Source organism: Urocitellus parryii, chromosome 11 (assembly GCF_045843805.1).
Source record: "Urocitellus parryii isolate mUroPar1 chromosome 11, mUroPar1.hap1, whole genome shotgun sequence".
NCBI classification, from domain to species: domain Eukaryota; kingdom Metazoa; phylum Chordata; class Mammalia; order Rodentia; family Sciuridae; genus Urocitellus; species Urocitellus parryii.
Genome location: NC_135541.1, coordinates 121,631,875 through 121,650,378, shown reverse-complemented (window position 1 = coordinate 121,650,378; position 18,504 = coordinate 121,631,875). Strand labels below are relative to the sequence as shown.

At 58.9% G+C, this 18,504-nt stretch overlaps 2 protein-coding genes across 7 annotated transcripts; both read left to right on the top strand.

Moving 5' to 3' along the window:
* The first annotated feature begins 162 nt into the window (after positions 1 to 162).
* Adam15 (ADAM metallopeptidase domain 15) lies at positions 163 to 11,597 on the top strand. 6 transcript variants are annotated; one of them, XM_026404938.2, is made up of 23 exons: positions 163 to 319; positions 1,476 to 1,582; positions 2,200 to 2,276; positions 3,114 to 3,192; positions 3,348 to 3,424; positions 3,508 to 3,700; positions 4,629 to 4,694; positions 4,773 to 4,841; positions 4,916 to 5,085; positions 5,421 to 5,505; positions 5,984 to 6,132; positions 6,223 to 6,397; positions 6,656 to 6,748; positions 7,063 to 7,367; positions 7,455 to 7,650; positions 7,901 to 7,978; positions 8,881 to 8,953; positions 9,119 to 9,257; positions 9,630 to 9,699; positions 10,277 to 10,348; positions 10,756 to 10,827; positions 11,077 to 11,201; positions 11,288 to 11,597. In XM_026404938.2, exons 1-23 carry the CDS (start codon positions 241 to 243, stop codon positions 11,328 to 11,330), a joined length of 2,592 nt encoding a protein of 863 aa, XP_026260723.2. In that variant the 5' UTR covers positions 163 to 240; the 3' UTR covers positions 11,331 to 11,597. The 6 variants fall into 6 exon arrangements, with proteins under 6 accessions (XP_026260723.2, XP_026260722.2, XP_026260726.2 ...); XM_026404937.2 differs by having other exon boundaries at positions 10,274 to 10,348; XM_026404941.2 differs by lacking the exon at positions 10,277 to 10,348.
* Efna4 (ephrin A4) lies at positions 11,414 to 16,705 on the top strand. Its single transcript, XM_026404945.2, has 6 exons — positions 11,414 to 11,495; positions 12,424 to 12,503; positions 12,842 to 13,007; positions 15,251 to 15,546; positions 15,868 to 15,936; positions 16,489 to 16,705. The coding sequence occupies exons 1-6, from the start codon at positions 11,485 to 11,487 to the stop codon at positions 16,623 to 16,625; spliced, it is 759 nt and encodes a 252-aa protein (XP_026260730.2). The 5' UTR covers positions 11,414 to 11,484; the 3' UTR covers positions 16,626 to 16,705.
* Positions 16,706 to 18,504: the final 1,799 nt, after the last annotated feature.

Sequence of the window (18,504 nt, the reverse complement as noted above, 5' to 3'; positions counted from 1 at the left end):
GGGGCGGAGCCGTCGCCGGGGGCGGGGCCCGGCTTCAGTGGGACCCCGCGAGACGGGGGCGGGGCCTCGCGGAGGGCGGGGCCTCGGGCGGAGCCTGGCTCGCGGCCGGGAGGGAGAGGGCGAGGCGGGGCCTGGTGGCCGTGCGGCTCGTGTGGGCGCAGCGAGCAGACCCGGCCGCCGCGGTCCCTCCGCGCGCGGTCCCGCACCTGCTGCCCTCGCCGGGCCCGGGGCGCCGCTGCCATGCGGCTGGCGCTGCTCTGGGCCCTGGGGCTCCTGGGCGCCGGCAGCCCTCTGCCTTCCTGGCCGCTCCCAAATATAGGTGAGTCCTCCACCAGGAATAGGTCGGGGGGCGGACGGGGAAGAGGTTCAGGGAAATCTGGAGGCTTCCGAGTGCTAGGGTCAGCCGCAGAGACCAGCCCGAGAGCGGCCTGCCTAGTTGGCTGTCCCGGGCCTAGGGCCCCGTGACTTGGCGATGGAGCGCAGAGAGGAGGAGTGATGCTGGGGTCCCCCGCCGGTCGTCCTTGGCGATGTCCCCATGTCCCGGCGAACACTTTCAGACTCAGATACAGGCACCGAGGGGCCCTCCCAGTGCCCCCCTGGGGATCATGGAAAAGGGTCGCTCCTCCCCAGGACTGACGTCTTCGCTCTTCTGGGGCCTAGCTGACAGTTCCACCCAGTGCCAGGCTGACGAGTGGGCACGGTGCGTGGGGTTTAGTAAAGAGGATCCTTACCAGTCCCTCATCCCAGGCCTGGGCTTCAGGCACCCGTCACCCTGGTGCTGTGGCCACCAGAAGCCAGTCTGAGCGGGAGGGGCCGGGAGGAGCCAGGAGAGGGGAGCACTGGCCAGGAAAGAGGCTGGACACCAACTCCTCCTTGGAACTTTCACTTCCCACTGCTGTCTTGGGCCGGGGGCCGAGAGGGCAGGCGGGGGTGGAGTGTCCGGAGGACAGAGGGCCATTGGGAGGGGGGATGCTGCGGGAGGAAGCGGAGGCTGTGGGGAGCGGGTGTGTCAGACTGGACATGAGGGGTGTTCAGGGAGGCGAGGGTGTTTGCACTGCTCACCCAGAAATGGGTGTTCCCGACATTGCCCATGTGAAGGAAGGGGAGGGCGAGTGGGCATCCTGCCACAAGGCTTCGCCTAGTCCAAAGAGGGCGTTCTGCACGGCGGTGGTGTGTGGCGGGGGTAGGGGAAGAAGTGGGAACAGGGGAGGGTCCCTGGGAGAACCAGGGATTGGCCAGAGGGGGACAAGGAGGGGCCACAGGCTGGACGGGCTGAACTTCTTTCTCTGGGACTGGTGTATGGGTTGGTGGGTGGCCAGCGCTCATCTGGAGAGGAGGCGCCCTCCCCCCCACTATTTTCCTCTAAGTTCCGGTGTGCAGTGCGACAGCCCTTGGGACGCAGAGGGCCTTGGTGTGCTGGGAGCTGGTGGGTCTGGGTAAGGACTCCCTCAGCCCTCTCCTGGGAAACCCTGCAGATTTCATGGAGGAACAGCAGGCCAGACCAGAGAGGGCCCCGAGTGGGCCCTCGGAGCCCCAGATCCTTCAGGACAAGGCCCCTATTGGCCTAGCAGAGGTGCTTCAGGTGAGCATCCTCTAACAAACATATACCCCATCCGACCCCAGCATCATCAGGTGTCTCAGGACCAAAGCTTGGCTGAGGAGCCAGTAAGTGACCTCATTGTAGCAGGTCCACTGCAGGTCCCACTCCCTCCCCCACCACACCCCAACACCTGGCTTCACTTATCTCCTTTTTCCCTCTATGCACATCTGTCTGCCTCAGCTCCACCCAATGCAACTGTCTCCTGAGGGAATTTCTGAAGCCAAACTTGCTTATTTTGTCTCATGTTGTCAGTTTTCTCAGTGGGGGGATTTGGAAAGGGTAAGGGCTTCACCCCACCCCTCCCCTCCATTCTAAAGCTGAGTCAGAGGAAGGGCTGAGGCCTGTGCTGGGTCCTCTGTGATGCTTCCTCTCTGGGCAGGAAGCCGAGAAGGGGCGGCTTAGATACCTTCCTTGACCTCCCCACACAACCCCCCAGAACAATGCCCCAGGCCAGGCAGGGCTTCCTGGTCCCTCCCTTGGGACCCCCCCACCAGTGACCTAATCACTGGTGCTCTCCTGAGGGCTTGAGGTTTTCTGGCTAGAGATGGTAGGCGTCATGGGAAGGGCTAAGAAGATGACATGTTTTCTGGTACCCACAGACTGGTCTGTCTAAGTCCATGAAGATCAAAGTGGAGCTGGACGGTGACAGTTACATCCTGGAGCTGCTGCAGAACAGGTAAACCGGCAGGATGATAATAATCACACGGAACTACTTGGGCAGCATTTACCATGTGCCAGACACTAAGTGTCTGCACTCGTGGGTCCTCAAAACCACCCTGTATTGTCCTCATTTTACATATGAGGAAGTCAAAGCACAGAGAGGTTAAATAACTTGCCTAAGCCGGGCATGGTGGCACAAGCCTATAATCCCAGCGGCTCAGGAAGCTGAAGCAGGACGATCACGAGTTCAAAGTGAGCCTCAGCAACTTAGCAGGGCACTAAGCAACTCAGTGTAACCCTATCTCTAAATAAAATATAAAAAAGGACTCAGTGGTTAAGAGTCCCTGAGTTCAATCCCTGGTATCTAATAATAATAATAATAATAATAATAACAACAACAACAACAACTTGCCTAAGATCATGTAGCTAGTATGTGTCAAAAACTAGATTGGGACTGACAACAGTGGTACACGACTATAATCCTAGCAGTTCGGGAGGCAGTGGCAGGAGGATTGCAAGTTCAAAACCAGCCTCAGCAACTTATCGAGGCCCTAAGCAACTCAGTAAGACCCTGTCTCTAAATAAAAATATAAAAAAGATCTGGGGATGTGGCTCAGGGGTTAAGTGTCCTGGGTTTGATCCCTGGTACCCAAACAAACAAACTAGAGAGGAACCCAGATACCCTGACAGAATCAGGGGGTCAACCCCTATATTCTGCTCCCTCGGGGAAGGTGGGAGTTGGGGACACTGCCTGGCCCTCCAGTCCCCACTCTACTGCCTTAGGCCTCTGCTTGTCACTGTACCATCCTGTGAGACACCTTGGACACTGCCATCATTTTTCTTCACTCCACAGGGATTTAGTCCCAGGTCGCCCAACCCTGGCATGGTATCAGCCCGATGGCACTCGGGTAGTCAGTGAGGGACACACTCTGGTGAGTCGGGTCCTCCTGTGCCCTGTTTCTGGCCTGGATGAAGAAGGGGGGGAAGCACTGGAGGGTGGCAGCCTGGACGTCTTGGTTAATAAGTCAAGACCTCTGTGTTCCGTGCTACCCTCCCTGAGAGTGGCACCGATGTGTCTCTGCTGCAGGAGAACTGCTGCTATCAGGGCAGAGTACAAGGCCATACCAGCTCCTGGGTCTCCATGTGCGCCTGCTCCGGCCTCAGGTACCGTGGCTGGAGTCCCTGACAGGAAAGAGGACACTAGGCCTGGAGCTCAAAGTTTCTCTCACTTCTGTTTCATTTCTTAGGGGCTTGGTGGTCCTGTCCCCAGAGAGAAGTTATGTCTTGGAGCTGGGGCCTGGGGACAATCAGGGTCCTCCCATTATCTCCCGGATCCAAGACCTTCGCTTGCCAGGCCACGTCTGTGCCTTGAGCCGGAATGCCCCTGTGCCCACTCAGGCTCCACCAGGGCAGCCCCTGGGACAACGCCATATTCGCCGGGTAAGGAGGGATGGCAGAGGGCTTGGGCCCCCCAGAGTTCTGTCCCAGGCAGCTCTACTGATGGAGCCCTTTCCACATGCCAGGCACTTGGTGAACAGTGCCTCACTCACTCTTCCCAGCAACTTTAGGAGGTCGCAAGAGCTCTACTGTAAAGGAGGAAACTGGTTCAGAGGGGTGAGGTGATTGCCCAAGGCCTCACCACTAAGAAATGGTCTCACCAGGATCCAGAAGCAGGTGTTCCACTCAAAATCCCCACTCGTTACGATTGCATTTACAGAGAGCTCTCACAGTTACCAACCAGACAGCAGTAAAACATAAAACAGGTCCTGACATGTTTGCTTTATAGAGTTGTTGTGAAGATTAAATGAATCTGTCTATCATCCATCTCCATGTATATGTATAGCTTAGCACCATGCTTGGCAAATGGTATTACCACACAGTCGGTATTTATAGCATTTATAGTGCCAGCATGTATGTATTTATGTGGTACTGGGGATTGAGCCCAGAGACACTTTACCACTGAGCCACATCCCCAATCCTTTTTGGCTTTTATTTAGATACAGGGTCTCCCTAAATTGCTTAGGGCCTTGCTAAGTTGCTGAGGCTGGCCTTGAACTTACAATCCTCCTGCCTCAGCCTCCTGAGTAGCTGGGATTACAGGCATATGCTACTGCATCTGGCTCATATTTATTTGTTTTTTAATAATGTCTTTTTGAAAAAAGCACTGAGTTTAGAGCTACAAAAGCAGGGCTGTACTCCCATCTTCCTAATCGACTTCTTGGTCTACTTTAGGCAAGTCTCTGTCCTCTGTGGCTCTGTGGGGTTCTTTGCACCCTTCAGTGGAACCACGAGATGGGAGTGGACACAGCTTGGTTGGCCCTGGAGCTACCAGTAGATTGACCCGAGGCACCCTCCTTTCTGTCCACAGCACAAGCGGGACGTGGTAACAGAGACCAAGATTGTCGAGCTGGTGATGGTGGCCGACCATTCAGAGGTGAGCCTGCCGGCCTCTGCGGTCTCCCCTGCCCTCCGGCCACCTGCCGTCTTTCACGGTCATTTCTCGTGGCCACAGGTCAGGAGGTATCCCGACTTCCAGCGCCTGCTGAACCGCACACTGGATGTGGCCCTCCTGCTGGACATGGTGAGTCCGGGGCTGGCCAGGAGCCCCCAGCCCCCTCGGCGGCAAACCTCCTCTGATCCTCCGTTCTTCTCCAGTTCTTCCAGTCCCTGAACGTTCGGGTGGTACTGGTGGGCCTGGAGGCCTGGACCCAGCAAGACCTGATAGAGATGAGCCCAAACCCAGCTGTCACTCTGGAAAACTTCCTCCACTGGCGCCGGACAGACTTGCTGCCTCGACTGCCCCATGACAGTGCCCAACTAGTGACGTAAGCCCCCAGGCTCAGTGTGTACCTGGCCAAAGTCACACCCTTTCAACTGGATCCCTCAGGTCCTGCAGCTCTGACCCCCATGGTTTCTGTCTCTGATTATTTTTTTGGTGGAGATTGAACTCAGGGGCACTCGACCACGGAGCCACACCCCCAGCCCTATTTTGTATTTTATTTAGAGACAGGGTCTCATTGAGTTGCTTAATGCCTTGCTGTTGATGAGGCTGGCTTTGAACTCGCGACCCTCCCGTCTCAGCCTCCTGAGCCGTTGGGATTGCAGGCGGGCACCACTGTGCCTGGCATCGCCTCTGACCCTTGACCTCTTGGTTCCACAGTGATATTTCTTTCTCTGGGCCCATGGTAGGCATGGCCATTCAGAACTCCATCTGTTCTCCCGACTTCTCAGGAGGTGTGAACATGGTGAGTTGTTTGCAAGTCTCTTCTCCTTTCCCAATTTAGTTTTTCCCAAGTATGGAACCATTTTTCACTGAAATAATAATGAACCATTATTCACTGAGACCCCCCTACAAAGTTGGCCAATCTCAAAGTCCCGTGACTTTTGATGAAGCCTCTGCTTGTCAGGAAAGCAGCCCCTCACCTGTGGCCAGTACTTCAAGGTGCAGCCCACACCTATGAGGTCTTCCCATTTCTAGAGGGAAGGCCAAGGGATTGCTGAGCCCCAAAGAACATAGGTGACCTCCAGGGGGACAGAGCTGAACCCCAGTTTCTGGTCACCCATGCCTGAACTTCAGAAGAATTAAGGAGGGGGACAGAGGGACCATGCCCACTGAGTGCCCAAGAGGCCCATGCAGCGAGGACAGGAGCAGTCAGGGTGGGCTGGGCACTGTGTGGGAGCCAGGCTAGGGCCTGACCTGGGGTGCCCCCTTCCCACTGGCAGGACCACTCCATAAGCATCCTGGGAGTCGCCTCCTCCATAGCCCATGAGTTGGGCCACAGCCTGGGCCTGGGCCACGATTCACCTGGGAGCAGCTGCCCCTGTCCAGGTCCAGCCCCAGCAAAGAGCTGCATCATGGAGGCCTCCACCGAGTGAGTGGCCACAGGATGCGGAGGGAGAGGGGGAGGGGGAGGGGGAGGCCGGGAGGGTCCTCCGCCCCAACCTTCCTTGCCCCTCCCCAGCTTCCTGCCAGGCCTGAACTTCAGCAACTGCAGCCGGCAGGCCCTGGAGAAAGCCCTCCTGCAGGGGATGGGCAGCTGCCTCTTTGAACGGCTGCCCAGCCTGCCCCCTATGGCCCCCTTCTGCGGAAATATGTTGGTGGACCCTGGCGAGCAGTGTGACTGTGGCTTCCCGGATGTGAGCCCCTCACCCAAAGCCTTGCCCACTCACTTCTGCGCCCTCGCCCTGGCTCCTTAGCCCTCTCCCCGCCTTCTGAGTTCCTCTGTGGTTCTGAAGAGACTTCTCTGTCTGCAGGATCAGGCCGTGGGTCTCGGGCTTGTAGCTCTCCTGCTGGTGGTTAGGGCAGGCTGCTGGGTGTGCTGTCTGGGAGATGTTGGGGGTAGGCTCTCAGGCTCAGCCTGCGGTGATGCTTGGTCCCTCTGTACCCTCGCCCAGGACTGCACAGATCCCTGTTGTGATTACTTCACCTGCCAGCTGAGGCCAGGGGCACAGTGTGCCTCTGACGGACTCTGTTGTCAGAACTGCCAGGTAAGCCGGACACAGTGGCACATGCCTACAATCCCAGCCACTCGGGAGGCTCAGGCAGGAGGATCACGAGTTCCAAGTCAGCCTCTGCAACTTAGAGAGGCCCCGTTTCCAAATAAGACATAAAAAGGGCTGGGGATGTGGCTCGGTGGTAAAGCACCTCTGGGTGAAATCTCCAGTACTAAAAAATAGAAGAACTGCCAGGTGTAGACTGGCTACCCAGAGCTCACTTGCAGGGGGCAAGTAAAAGGGTCCTTCTGATCCCCAGGCCTGGCTGGATTTGTCCAGTTGCACTGATGCTCGCCTGCCCTCCACAGCTGCGCCCCACCGGCTGGCAGTGCCGTCCTAGCAGAGGGGACTGTGACTTGCCCGAGTTCTGCCCAGGAGACAGCTCCCAGTGCCCCCCGGACATCAGCCTGGGGGACGGCGAGCCCTGTGCTGGTGGCCAGGCTGTGTGTGTCCACGGGCGCTGTGCCTCCTATGCCCAGCAGTGCCAGTCACTCTGGGGACCTGGGGCCCAGCCCGCCGCGCCACTCTGCCTCCAAACAGCCAATACTCGGGGCAACGTTTATGGGAGCTGTGGCCGAAGCGCCAATGGCAGCTACATACCCTGCACCCCTCGGTAAGTGGGGAAACCCGGCCCCTGCTCTGGGTTTGTGGGTGCCTTCGCCCCACTCCCTGACCCGGCTTGCCTTTCTCCCACCCTCAGAGACGCCGTTTGTGGGCAGCTTCAGTGCCAGGGGGGCAGGACGCAGCCTCTCCTGGGCTTAGCCCAAGAGCTGCGCTGGGAGACGCTGGAGGCCAACGGGACTCAACTGAACTGCAGCTGGGTACACCTGGACCTGGGCAACGACGTGGCCCAACCCCTCCTGGCTCTGCCGGGCACAGCCTGTGGCCCTGGCCTGGTGAGCAGCCTGGGTGGGCAAGATCGGTCAGAAGGGACAAGCAGTGTCTGGGCTTCACTGTCCACCAGTGTAAAAGGCACCGACTGCACAGAAACCACATTCTTACTGTGGGCTGAGCAAGTCTTGTCTTCCTGCCGAGCCTCAGTTTCTCCACTTGTAAAAGAAGGTGTTGGCCTCAGCCTGGCTGGGCCCGGGCCGCGTCAAGCTTTGTGAGAAGTGTGATCTTTGCTCTTCTCCACCTCTGGGCCAGGTGTGTCTAGACCACCGATGCCAGCCTGTGGATCTCCTAGGAGCACAAGAGTGTCGAAGCAGATGCCATGGACATGGGGTGAGCTGGCTAAAGGGGAGAAGGGAGCCTCCAGGGGGGAGAATGAGGGCTCTGGAAACAGACATCTACGCTGGGCACAGTGGCACACAGCTGTAGCCAGCAACCTGGGAGGCTGAGTCAGGAGAATCGCAAGTTTGAGGACAGCCTCAGCAACTTAGTGAAACCCTGTCTCAAAATAAAAAATAAAAGGACTGGCATGTAGCTAATGGTAGAGCAGCCCTGGGTTTGATCCCCAGGACCCACACACACACACACACACACACACACACACTCTCTCTCTCTCTCTCTAAAAAACGAGGGACAGGAATGATTTACTAGGTTCCAATCTTTGCTCTGCCACTTTCTAGCTTTGTGACTGGGGCAGGTTATTGACCTCTCTGAGCTCGATTTCCTATTCATCAACTAGGCATAATAAGCCAGGCGTGGTGGCACATGCCTATAATCCCAGAGGCTTGGGAGACTGAGACAGGAGGATCGCAAGTTCAAAGCCAACCTCAGCAACGGCGAGGTGCTAAGCAACTCAGTGAGACCCTGTCCCTAAATCAAATACAAACAAGGGCTGGGGATGTGGCTCAGTAGTTGAGTGCCCCTGAGTTCATTCCCCGGTATCAGATAAATAAATCAGTAGGCATAGTAATCATGCACGATTCCTGGGCACTGTTACCCGGCGTGACGCGTAGGCAAGCCTCCAGCACGGTGCCTAGCATACTGAACATGCCCCACAGTGTTCATTTGACCCAATTTCCTCTGCCATGGATAAAGAGTCCCTCTCCTGGGCGCTGGCTCTCTCTTCCCATCATCCCCAGCACACCTTCCAGTGGGAAAGTCTGAGATCTTGAAAAACTGAAGGAGGGAAATGGTCCCACAATGCAGAGCCCGTCATCGCCACCCTGTCCTTCTAGGTCTGTGACAGCAACAGGCACTGCCACTGCGAGGAGGGCTGGGCACCCCCGGACTGCACCACACAGCTCCGAGGTAGCCTGGGAGAGGGCAAGTGGGAGGGGGAGGGGCTCGTCCCTTCCAGTGCCCTCTGCCTGGCCCCTTTGCCTTCTCTGACCTCTTCTCTCCACTCCCTGGCCCTGCTCCCTCCTGGATAGAGCCCTCAGCCCTCCTACATCTAAACCCGGCCTCCCCCCACAGCAACCAGCTCCCTGACCACGGGGCTGCTCCTCAGCCTCCTGCTGTTGCTGCTCCTAGTGCTACTTGGTGCCAGTTACTGGCACCGTGCCCGCCTGCGCCAGCGACTTTGCCAGCTCAAGGGATCCAGCTGCCAATACAGGTACAAGCCTCGCTTCCCTGGTAACCACGTCCTTCAGCGGGGGAGATTTCTGAAGCCTGCCCTACCTGGGCACCTGCCACTGCTTCTGAGCCCCAGTCCCTGAACTTGCTGATCACCACCTTCCCTACATGCACCCTATAACTCTTCACCTCTCAGGTGGACCCCCTGTGGGACAGCTGGGGTGCTGGGACCATTTCTCCCAGGGCTCCAGTGCGGGGTCAGGGGTCCCTCCCTCAGGCTGACCAACTTCTCCCCCACACAAAGCTGCTCTCCAAAAGGGCTACCAAGGGTTAACCTCCCCCAGGGGTGGCTGATGGGTGGCAACAGGGTCTGAGATGGGGTCCTCACCCCTCTGCCTTTCCTCATGCTCAGGGCAGCCCAATCCAGTCCCCCTGAACGGCCAGGACCCCCCCAGAGGGCCCAGGTGTTGCCAGGCACTAAGGTGAGTCCTGGATGCCCCAGGAAGAGGGGCCGGCCTTGCCTGGCGTCCAGCTTGGGCAAAGTGGCTGATGGTCGGGAGACAGAGCTTCCAAGGGTCTAGACCCAGGGAAAGGCTAGCGTTGCCCAGAGTCAAGAGTCAGGCCGGCCTTCCCATCTGCCCTCACCCTGGCTGCCAGCCGAGAGCCGCGTAAGCCTGGAGTGGGGAGCGCCGTCACCTAGCTGATGGCTTTGAGAGGTGAATCTGCTGAAGCCCCTCACAGTGACCGGTGTAGGGCACAAGGGGGATGGTGCCCTGAAGGGCCTTCAGTGGGCCAGGAGCTGACAAGCCCAGTCACCTGTAGAAGGGCTGGTGAGTGCCTCTGGTCTGAGCCCTCTGGCTCTGACGACAGGAATATGTGTGTGGAGGTGACCTGCATGCCCACTTCACCCCTCTGCATGCAGCTGAATAACTGCATGCCAGCTCCCGTGCCCCTGGGGCCCTGGCCACCCCTGCCTGGACACTAACCCTCTCTGCCCTCATCTGTCTTTCTGCCCCTCCTCCCCACTCTGTGCCTGTCACTCCTCTGGCCTCTCAGCAGGTTAGTGCTCTCGGCTTTCCGGCCCCCCCCTCCAGGCCGCTGCCGCCTGACCCTGTGCCCAAGAGACTCCAGGTAAATCTGGGCCGGGCCCCGCCCTGGCCCAGAACAGGTGGGAGGCTTGGTCCCCAACTGCAGTGCTCATCCCTGCTCCCTGCCAGTGGTGCTCTCCGTTAGGTGACCAAGGTGTCACTCGGCCTTCCCAGGCTGAGCCCCAGAAGCCGCAAAGGGTGAGCCTCCTGCCTTGGTTTCTACCACCATCTGGTGGTGAGTGGCGGGACTGCAGTCAGTCAGGGATTCCGTGGCTGACTCACACCTTCCTCAGGCTGAAGCATGTATCTGCTGGCATGCACCCAAGCCTTCTGCATGCCCCATTCTCCCCTGCCCCCGGCTGCCTTTGCATGTTTTTCTGAACTCCTCTGGGGAACTTGGCATGTCCACTGCCCCTGGCTGTACTTAGCCACTGCCCTCTCTCTGTCCAGGCTGAGCTGGCTGACCGACCCAATCCCCCCACGCGCCCTCTGCCCGCTGACCCGGTGGTGAGGCGCCCGAAGGTAACAGTGGGGGGAGAGAAGGGCACAGCCTCTTCCCCCACCTAGGGCTGTGGTGCTGGTGGCCGTGGCGAGATGCCCCCCTCTGTGCCTGAGGGCACATGTCCCCGTGGCTCCTTTAATGGTGACAGGTTTGTTTGGAGACAAGGGTGATTTCTGGTGCTGCCCCCAAGCTGGTGCTCCCCAGCACCAGTGCGATGGGGGTGGGCAACACGACGCGCACCAAGCCAGCTCATGCCTTCCCTCTCTCAGTCTCAGGGGCCTACCAAGCCCCCACCCCCCAGGAAGCCACTGCCTGCGGACCCCCAGGGCAGGCGCCCTTCGGGTGACTTGCCTGGCCCAGGGCCTGGAATCATGCCTTCAGTGGTCCCCTCCAGGTAGGTGAGGAGGGGGTTGCTGACCATGGGTGGACAAGGTGAATGATCTGGGAAAGGGGGTGACCTTTTTTCCTCCCCGATTCCAGGCCAGCACCTCCGCCTCCAGCAGCATCCTCGCTCTACCTCTGACTCTGAGGTCCCGCTGCCTCCGACTCGGATTTAGGACTTAAAGAAGCGGAACCCCGTTGGAGTCCCCCACAATGACTGGAGAAGCCGGAGCGGGGACACTGTCATGCCCAGCCTTAGGGAACCAAGACCGTCGGCGCTGTGAAGCAGCACCCTGATGACTCGCCGGTATAGCGGCAGCCGGGGGCTAGTGGGGGACTGGGGCTGGATGGGGCTGCGGGAGGTGCACCCAGCCTGTCTCTGTTCTGCTGCAATAAAGAGAGATCTTGACCGCGTGTCTCAGGGTTCCTTCTGGGAAGCCGGGTCGCCCCTCCTGCGTTTCCAGGTCTGGCCGCCAGGAGACGCTGCCTCCTCAGACCAGGGCTTGCTGGGCGGGCGGGAGTCCCAGCCTCGGTCTACCAGCCTGTGCCCCGCGGATGCTCCCGACTTGTTTCTGCCCAGTCTGGGGTGACTCTCAGCGTGATCCTGTACCACAGGGAGTTGTTCGCCCGTTGCCACCCCTAGTCTCCCAGTCCTCGCATCCCATGCTGCCCGGTCCCCGGAGACGGCTGTCGACCTACAAGCCAGCCAAGCTGTGGGACCACGTCCCCACCCTCCACCAGTGGCTGGGAAAAGTGACTCTAACTGGTATTCTCAGCGCCCGCAGCCGGGGCGGAGCGGGCGGCGGCTCCCACGATCCCAAGGCCGCGCACCTGCCTCCCGCCCCTCCCCCGCCCCCACCTGAGGGCTCGGGAACAAAGGTGCTTTGTACAGGCCGCAACCACTTCATCACTTCGTCCTCGGGATGGGGCCGCGTGGGCCCCCTGCCCAGAACGAGGGTGTGGGACAGAAAGGGACAGGCGCCAACCCCAAAGTGGGCATCTAGCACACCCCCTAAGGCTCTGTGGGGACAGGTGTGTCCCAGAGAAGGCTCTTTGTCCCTTCTCGTCTCAGTGGCCCTAGATGTGCTGAGAAAAGGGGGTGGCTGAACATGAAGGTGGCTGGACAGACTTGGTGGATCCCTGCTCGTGCCTCACTTTCCCCATCTGGGTGAAGGGTGTATGCTCGCTCGTTTAAAATCTCCCAAACTTCCTTCCTTCCTTCCTTCTCTCTTTAGACCGGGTCTTGCTAAACTGCCCAGGCTGCCTCAAATCCCAGGGCTCCAGCGAGCCTCCTCTGCAGGAGCTAGGACTACAGGTGCCGGCCACCGCGCCCAGTCTCCCAAGTTTCTAATAAGGCTTTCTACCTCAAAACGAGACAAGAAAGACAAGACTTCCCCTTCATCATTCTTAGTGGAGTTTTTAAGTGCCACCTCCTTCTCGCCCGGTGGCAGTGCGGCGCGGCCTCAGTAGAACCTTTGGCTAACCTGGCGCGCGACACGGTGCACAAAGGGTTAACCAAAGTTGGCTCCGAGCGCAGAGGCGGAGACAGGTTTTCATTGGTGGAAAGTTACCCGGGGGCGTGGCCCGGGAGTCTCCGCACCACCCCCCCTTTCCACAACCCCCCCCTCTCCACTTTGTACCTTTCTCGCTCAGACGCGAAGCGGGCCGGGACCCGCCCGACCCGACCAGACCGGACCCTGGGGGCGATGCGGCTGCTGCCCCTGCTGCGGACTGTCCTCTGGGCCGCGCTCCTCGGCTCCCCTCTGCGGGGGGCCTCCAGCCTCCGCCACCCCATCTACTGGAACTCCAGTAACCCCAGGTAGCCGGGCCGAACCAGGCGAAAGCCGAGTCGGGCCCGCGCGCTCCCGGGCCATGCGCGCGCCCGCCACTCGCTCTTTGCGCGGCGCCGCCTCAGCCCGGCGGCGCGCCGGGGCTCCTTTGTTTGAGCCGGCGGGGGAGGGGTGGGGGAGGGGCAAGGCGCGCCCTGGGTCTCCCCCCTCCCGCACGTGTTGGGGGGCGGGCGCAGGACCCCAACCCTGGCCGAGGTCAGTGGAGCCTGGGAGCGAGGAGCTGGGGGTCCTCGGCCTGTATTCCGGGCCCCGCCCCCCTCGCTTCTCTCGTGATCCCCAGCCTCTGGCCTGCCTGAGCTGCGGTGGACCGAGAATGAGGGAGGGGGGCTTTACTTTTATGCAAGAGCATGGGTTACTCTCAGGCTCTCTGGGCCTCCCCTCTGGCTTTCTCTGGCTCCTGATCTCATTCAGTATCTCTCCTTCCATCTGGATCATTTATCTGTCCTGTTTCTGTCCTGTCTCGACCCTGCCCTACTAGCTTAATCACCTTTGGGCAGGTTGTTTGACCTTCCTAACCTCAGTTATGTCACCTGCAAAATGGGCTAATCATACCTAGTACCCTGGGAAGTCAGGCCGGCTAACTGAGGTCATGCATGTGAAAAATGGTGCAAGCTGTACAGATACAAACGATTATTTCTTTCTCTCTCCTGAGCTTTCTTTGAACCTTGGTATTTTTTGCTGTTTCCATCCTCCCCAATTCTCCCTGCTTCTCTGCCTTCCCCATCTGTCTTCCTTTCTGATTTTCTACTTCAGACAATCTGTGACTGTTTATTTATTCACTAACATTTCATAAACACATACTGTGTGCCTGGACCTGTGCTAGGTTGCTGGGGATTAGCTCAATGAAAAAAACGAAGACCCTGTGCTCTGGGAGTGCTCAGGTCCAAGAGAGGGCAGGGTTAAAGTCACTACAATACTAGTAACAAGTGATAAAGGCCATTGTCCTCAGAATGAATTCCTCTATCTCTGTTCCAGAACAGGACCTGGGAACCACTTGAGGACCTGTTAAGATTTTATGTTCTAGCCCCCAGCCCTGAGCTTTCATGCTCATTTGTGCAATCCTTAAATATTCACTGAGCCGTCCTTGTGCAAGGCACTTTGCCAGGCACTGGGGATGGGACAGAACAAAGCATGCAAAGACCTTGTCCTTGCTCAACTTACTTTCTAGTAGGTTGAGCTCAGGAATGTCCCCTATCACTGTCCTGGAGAGTGAATCCAGGGGTACTCTACCACTGAGTGTCAGCCCTTTTGTAAATTTTTATTTTGAGACAGGGTCTTGCTAAATTGGCCCCACTTGTGATCCTCCTGCCTCAGCCTCCTGAGTCAATGGAATTACAAGTCTGGGTCACTGCTCCTGGCAGGAATCTTCCTTTCTAATTGGACCTCTTAAGGCAGGTGGTCTTTGGACCACCCATTGAGCGACTCTTGGAGGCCTTTCATAAATCAAGTTTCACTGTGTGTGTAGGGGTCAGGGCCATGGTTCATTCAGTGTTTGGTTCTGTTGGAGGGTGGCCTGTCCAGCCTTCCCACCTCTATTAGCTCCCTCAGGCAGCTCCTAAGAGGTGAGGAAGGGGGTCTGGAGAAGGCTGAAAATGGGGTAGTTTGTGGAGGGGACTTCTCTACATGCCTGGCACTTCCTTGTTCCGGTCAAAAAAAAGAAAATCGAGGCACCTAATACCTTCTCCCTCACTCTTCTTATCACGACATTCCTTTTACCATTGGGCTGGGGTCTAAAGGGGCTAAGGGTCCTCATATTGCCCGCCTTCAGCCCTGCCTGTACTTGCGCTGTGTGCCCGTACCTGCTGCCCCAGCACCCCACCCCCACCTCAGCATCTTCATAGACTCCGTCCACCTAACACTTACCAAGCAAAACATGGTGCCAGGCTGCGGGAAGGGCATCAGGGCTAGAGAGGGGCTTGGCAGCTCCTCCCTGAAAGGTAGGCTAGTGGCTGGCTCCCCCCACATAAAGAAGCCGTGTGCTGTGGGCGCTGAGATCTCTTAACCTCTCTGAGCTGTGGATGGGAGCCCAGCTGTCCCTTGCATTCCTTGGCAAGATTTATCACTCTGGGGCACTCAGGCCTCCCCGTGCTCCTCCATCTCCAGTGGGTGGGAGAGAGTCTGGAAGGGACCTTTGAGGAGGTACACCCTGACCTTCACGCCCCAAGTTGTGCTGTGCCGTCACCCCTCAGCCCATGCCACCCTGTGCCCACAGGCTGCTTCGAGGAGACGCTGTGGTGGAGCTGGGTCTCAACGATTACCTAGACATCTTCTGCCCACACTATGAAAGCCCAGGGCCCCCGGAGGGGCCCGAGACCTTTGCTTTGTACATGGTGGACTGGCCCGGCTATAAGGCCTGCCGCGCAGAGGGGCCGAACGCCTTCCAGCGCTGGAAGTGCTCACTGCCCTTTGCTCCCTTTGGCCCTGTTCGGTTCTCAGAGAAGATTCAGCGCTTCACACCCTTCTCCTTGGGCTTCGAGTTCCTGCCTGGAGAGACTTACTACTACATCTGTGAGTGACCAGGGGCACTTCACGCACCTATTGGGAAAGCTGGGGAGAGGCCTAGGGCTCCCTGCCTCTGCTGCTGCCCAGGACTGAGCAGGGGGATAGAGTGCGTCTGTAGCAAAGAGGAGAGACTTAGAGGAGCCAGGAAAGAAGGGGATGCTAGGGAAATGCAAAATGGCATGGGTGGGGCTGCCACCTGAGTTTGGCACCAACTTAAGTGAAAGGTTTCCTGGGACAGGAGAGAGGGAGGCTGGAGGGTCGACAGCAGCCTAGGGCATAGGAAGGGCGATTCCCCGTGCTAACTCCTTTCCTCCAATTTCCCCCCAGCCGTGCCAACTCCCGAGAGTCCTGGCCAGTGCTTGAGGCTCCAGGTGTCTGTGTGCTGCAAGGAGGGCAGTAAGTGGGCGTGGGGGTGGGGAGCAATCTTCCAGCGAGGAGGGAAGGAGGGGGGAGAATCTAGGAGCATCAGGCTCTCAGGGATCCAGGTCCAGCTTCAAGTTGGGACTTTTCTCCCATGTTTAGCACTGTGGGAGCTTCTGCTGCACCCCCTTTTCTTAGTCGTAGATGGGCATAATACCTTTATTTTATTTATTTATGTGGTGCTGAGGATCGAGGGCCTCATGCATGTGGGACAGGTGGTCTACCACTGAGCCACAGCCCAGCCCTGCTGTACCCCTCTTTAAGCTGGGCTGCGGGAATGGGATCTCCTAGGCAAGGCCGAGGCTGGACCGGCTGTCTTTAGTGGAGGAGACTTGGAAGGTGGAGAGACTACTGGTTGTCTTATTTGGGGGACACTTGGATGTTGGGATTAGGAAGGATGAGGTGGTGAGTGGCTCATTGGGGGGCAGCAACTGGTTTGGAAGACTCTAGTGAACAGGTAAAGGAAAGGCCAGAAGAGAGGCTGCTGAACAAGTGGGCCGACCCATCAGTGCCACCCCCCCCTTACAGAGTCGGAGCCAGCCCATCCAGTTGGGAGCCCTGGAGAGAGTGGCACGTCAGGGTGGCGAGGGGGACATGCTCCCAGCCCCCTCTGTCTCTTGCTGCTGTTGCTGCTCCCCATCCTCCGTCTCCTTCGAGTTCTGTGAGCCCCGTGGAGCCAGAGCCCTCCCAAGGCCCTCGGGAGCGGGTCCCTGCCACCTGCACTGGGGATGCCAAGCCAGACAGACACAATGGAGCATTGATGGAGAAAGTCAGAGGGTCTGAGGTGACCCCTGTGGGAGCCTTGCCCACTCGTCACAGTTGGAGAAGAGCTGCGAAGGAGCTGCAGACAGCCCAGGCACCCCAGAGGAGAGCCGGGACAAACAGCCTCATCCGCTGCCTGATGATTCTCTCCCTCCACGAGAAGATTGGGGTTTAGGGGGATGGAACCCTTGAGCCACCAGGGCCAAGGCAGAAGACCTGGGGACAGGTGGACTGCCGGCCCAGGGCAAAGGAAGAGCCCTGCTCTCTGTGCCCCTTAGGCTTCTTCCCTGGGGCAGCACCTTGCCGTCCCCAGGGGGTCACTCACTTGTCTTCCGTGAAGACGGACTTGTCATGAGGTTGAATTTCATGCCAGTTTGTATTTTTATAAAGTGTCTGGACCAAGCCTTCAATAAAGCACCCATCTTTCTGTTGCCCTCCCTAACCTGCTGCCCTCTGGCTCCTTCCCTGACCCCAAGACTCCCTGCAGCATGTACTCTCAGCCTGGCTTGGCCTGACCTCCATGCCAGCTGTGCCCAGGCCATCTATGCCAGGCCTCAGTGGGCACCCCTCTGGGCAGTGTGGGTGGGTGCCAACAGCAGCTGTGGAGCTTGGCACCCTCTTCTACCTCCCTAGCCGCTTCCTGGACTGAGGGGGCAGTGCTTCTGGAAGCCCACCCGCTTGGGGCACTACCCAAGCACTGGCAGCACCTAACAGGGTGCCGCGGCAAAAGTAAGGGGCAGTGAAAAGACAGCCCCTGGGTTTCAGGAGGCCTGGGTCCCTGCGAGCTGGGCGTCCCTCCCCCTCCTCAAGGGCACTCTGGGCGGTGCCTGGCCTAGAACTGGAAGGTGGGGTCAGATCAAAGCCTCCTTCCCCGGCGGCCTCTTTGTTCTAGGCTTTTATAAGGAGGAGGGGGTGGGGCTGAGGAGGGAGGGCCCCCTTTGCTCTCAGCCAACACGGTCTCTTCCCACCTCTGGCGGGCGAGGCTAGGAACCCCCGAGCCCAGCCGGGCCCCTCTCTCTGAACGGTGCCCTGGGTGAAGACAGGGGAAGGGGTGCCTTCCCCCTGCAGCTGTGGCGTACCCGCCCAGTGCCCCGCAGCCTCCCCTGGCGAGGTGCCGGCCCGCCTGGCACCCAGCCCGCGATCGATAGGTGGATGTTGTGCTGATTAGCTCGGCCCGGGCTGCGGCAGCGAGAGGCGGCGTGTGAACACGGGGAGGAGGGAGCGGGTCCGGACGCGAGATGCTGAGATGGCCCACCTCTCCCCCGCCCTCTGGCGCTGCTGGGTCACACCTCGGTCCCCCTCTGGAAAGGGGAAGGGCCCTCTCCCCACCGCCTGGAGCCCGACTTTGCCAGTCCCCGTCACGTTCATTCCAGGGCTCTGTCTCAGGCCGGGGTGGGGGGCAGCACCGCCGACGGAGGCGACTCAGTCAACCCCGCCCGGCCTTCGAGGCCACTTTCAGAAAATGCTGCGTTTGTAGGCGCGTGTCCCTGCGTGGTTCTGCTATGGCCCTCACCCCAAACCTTGATCCCTAGCGGGGGCTGAGGCGCAGAGGAGAGAGGATGTAGCTGAGCTGAAGGAGCTGTGGCCGGATCTTCTGGTTCTGGGTTCGAGTTCCTCTCTAGCGTCATGCGCGAAGGTGTCAGTATGTTGCCATAGAAACCGACTATACTGATCCCCCCCCCCCCCGCCCCTCACCAGAGAAACCAGCCCGTGCAGGCCAGGGAGGACCGGGCAGCAGCGCGCACCCTGGTTCAAGACGGCGGGGGTCTCGGACCGCTCCCT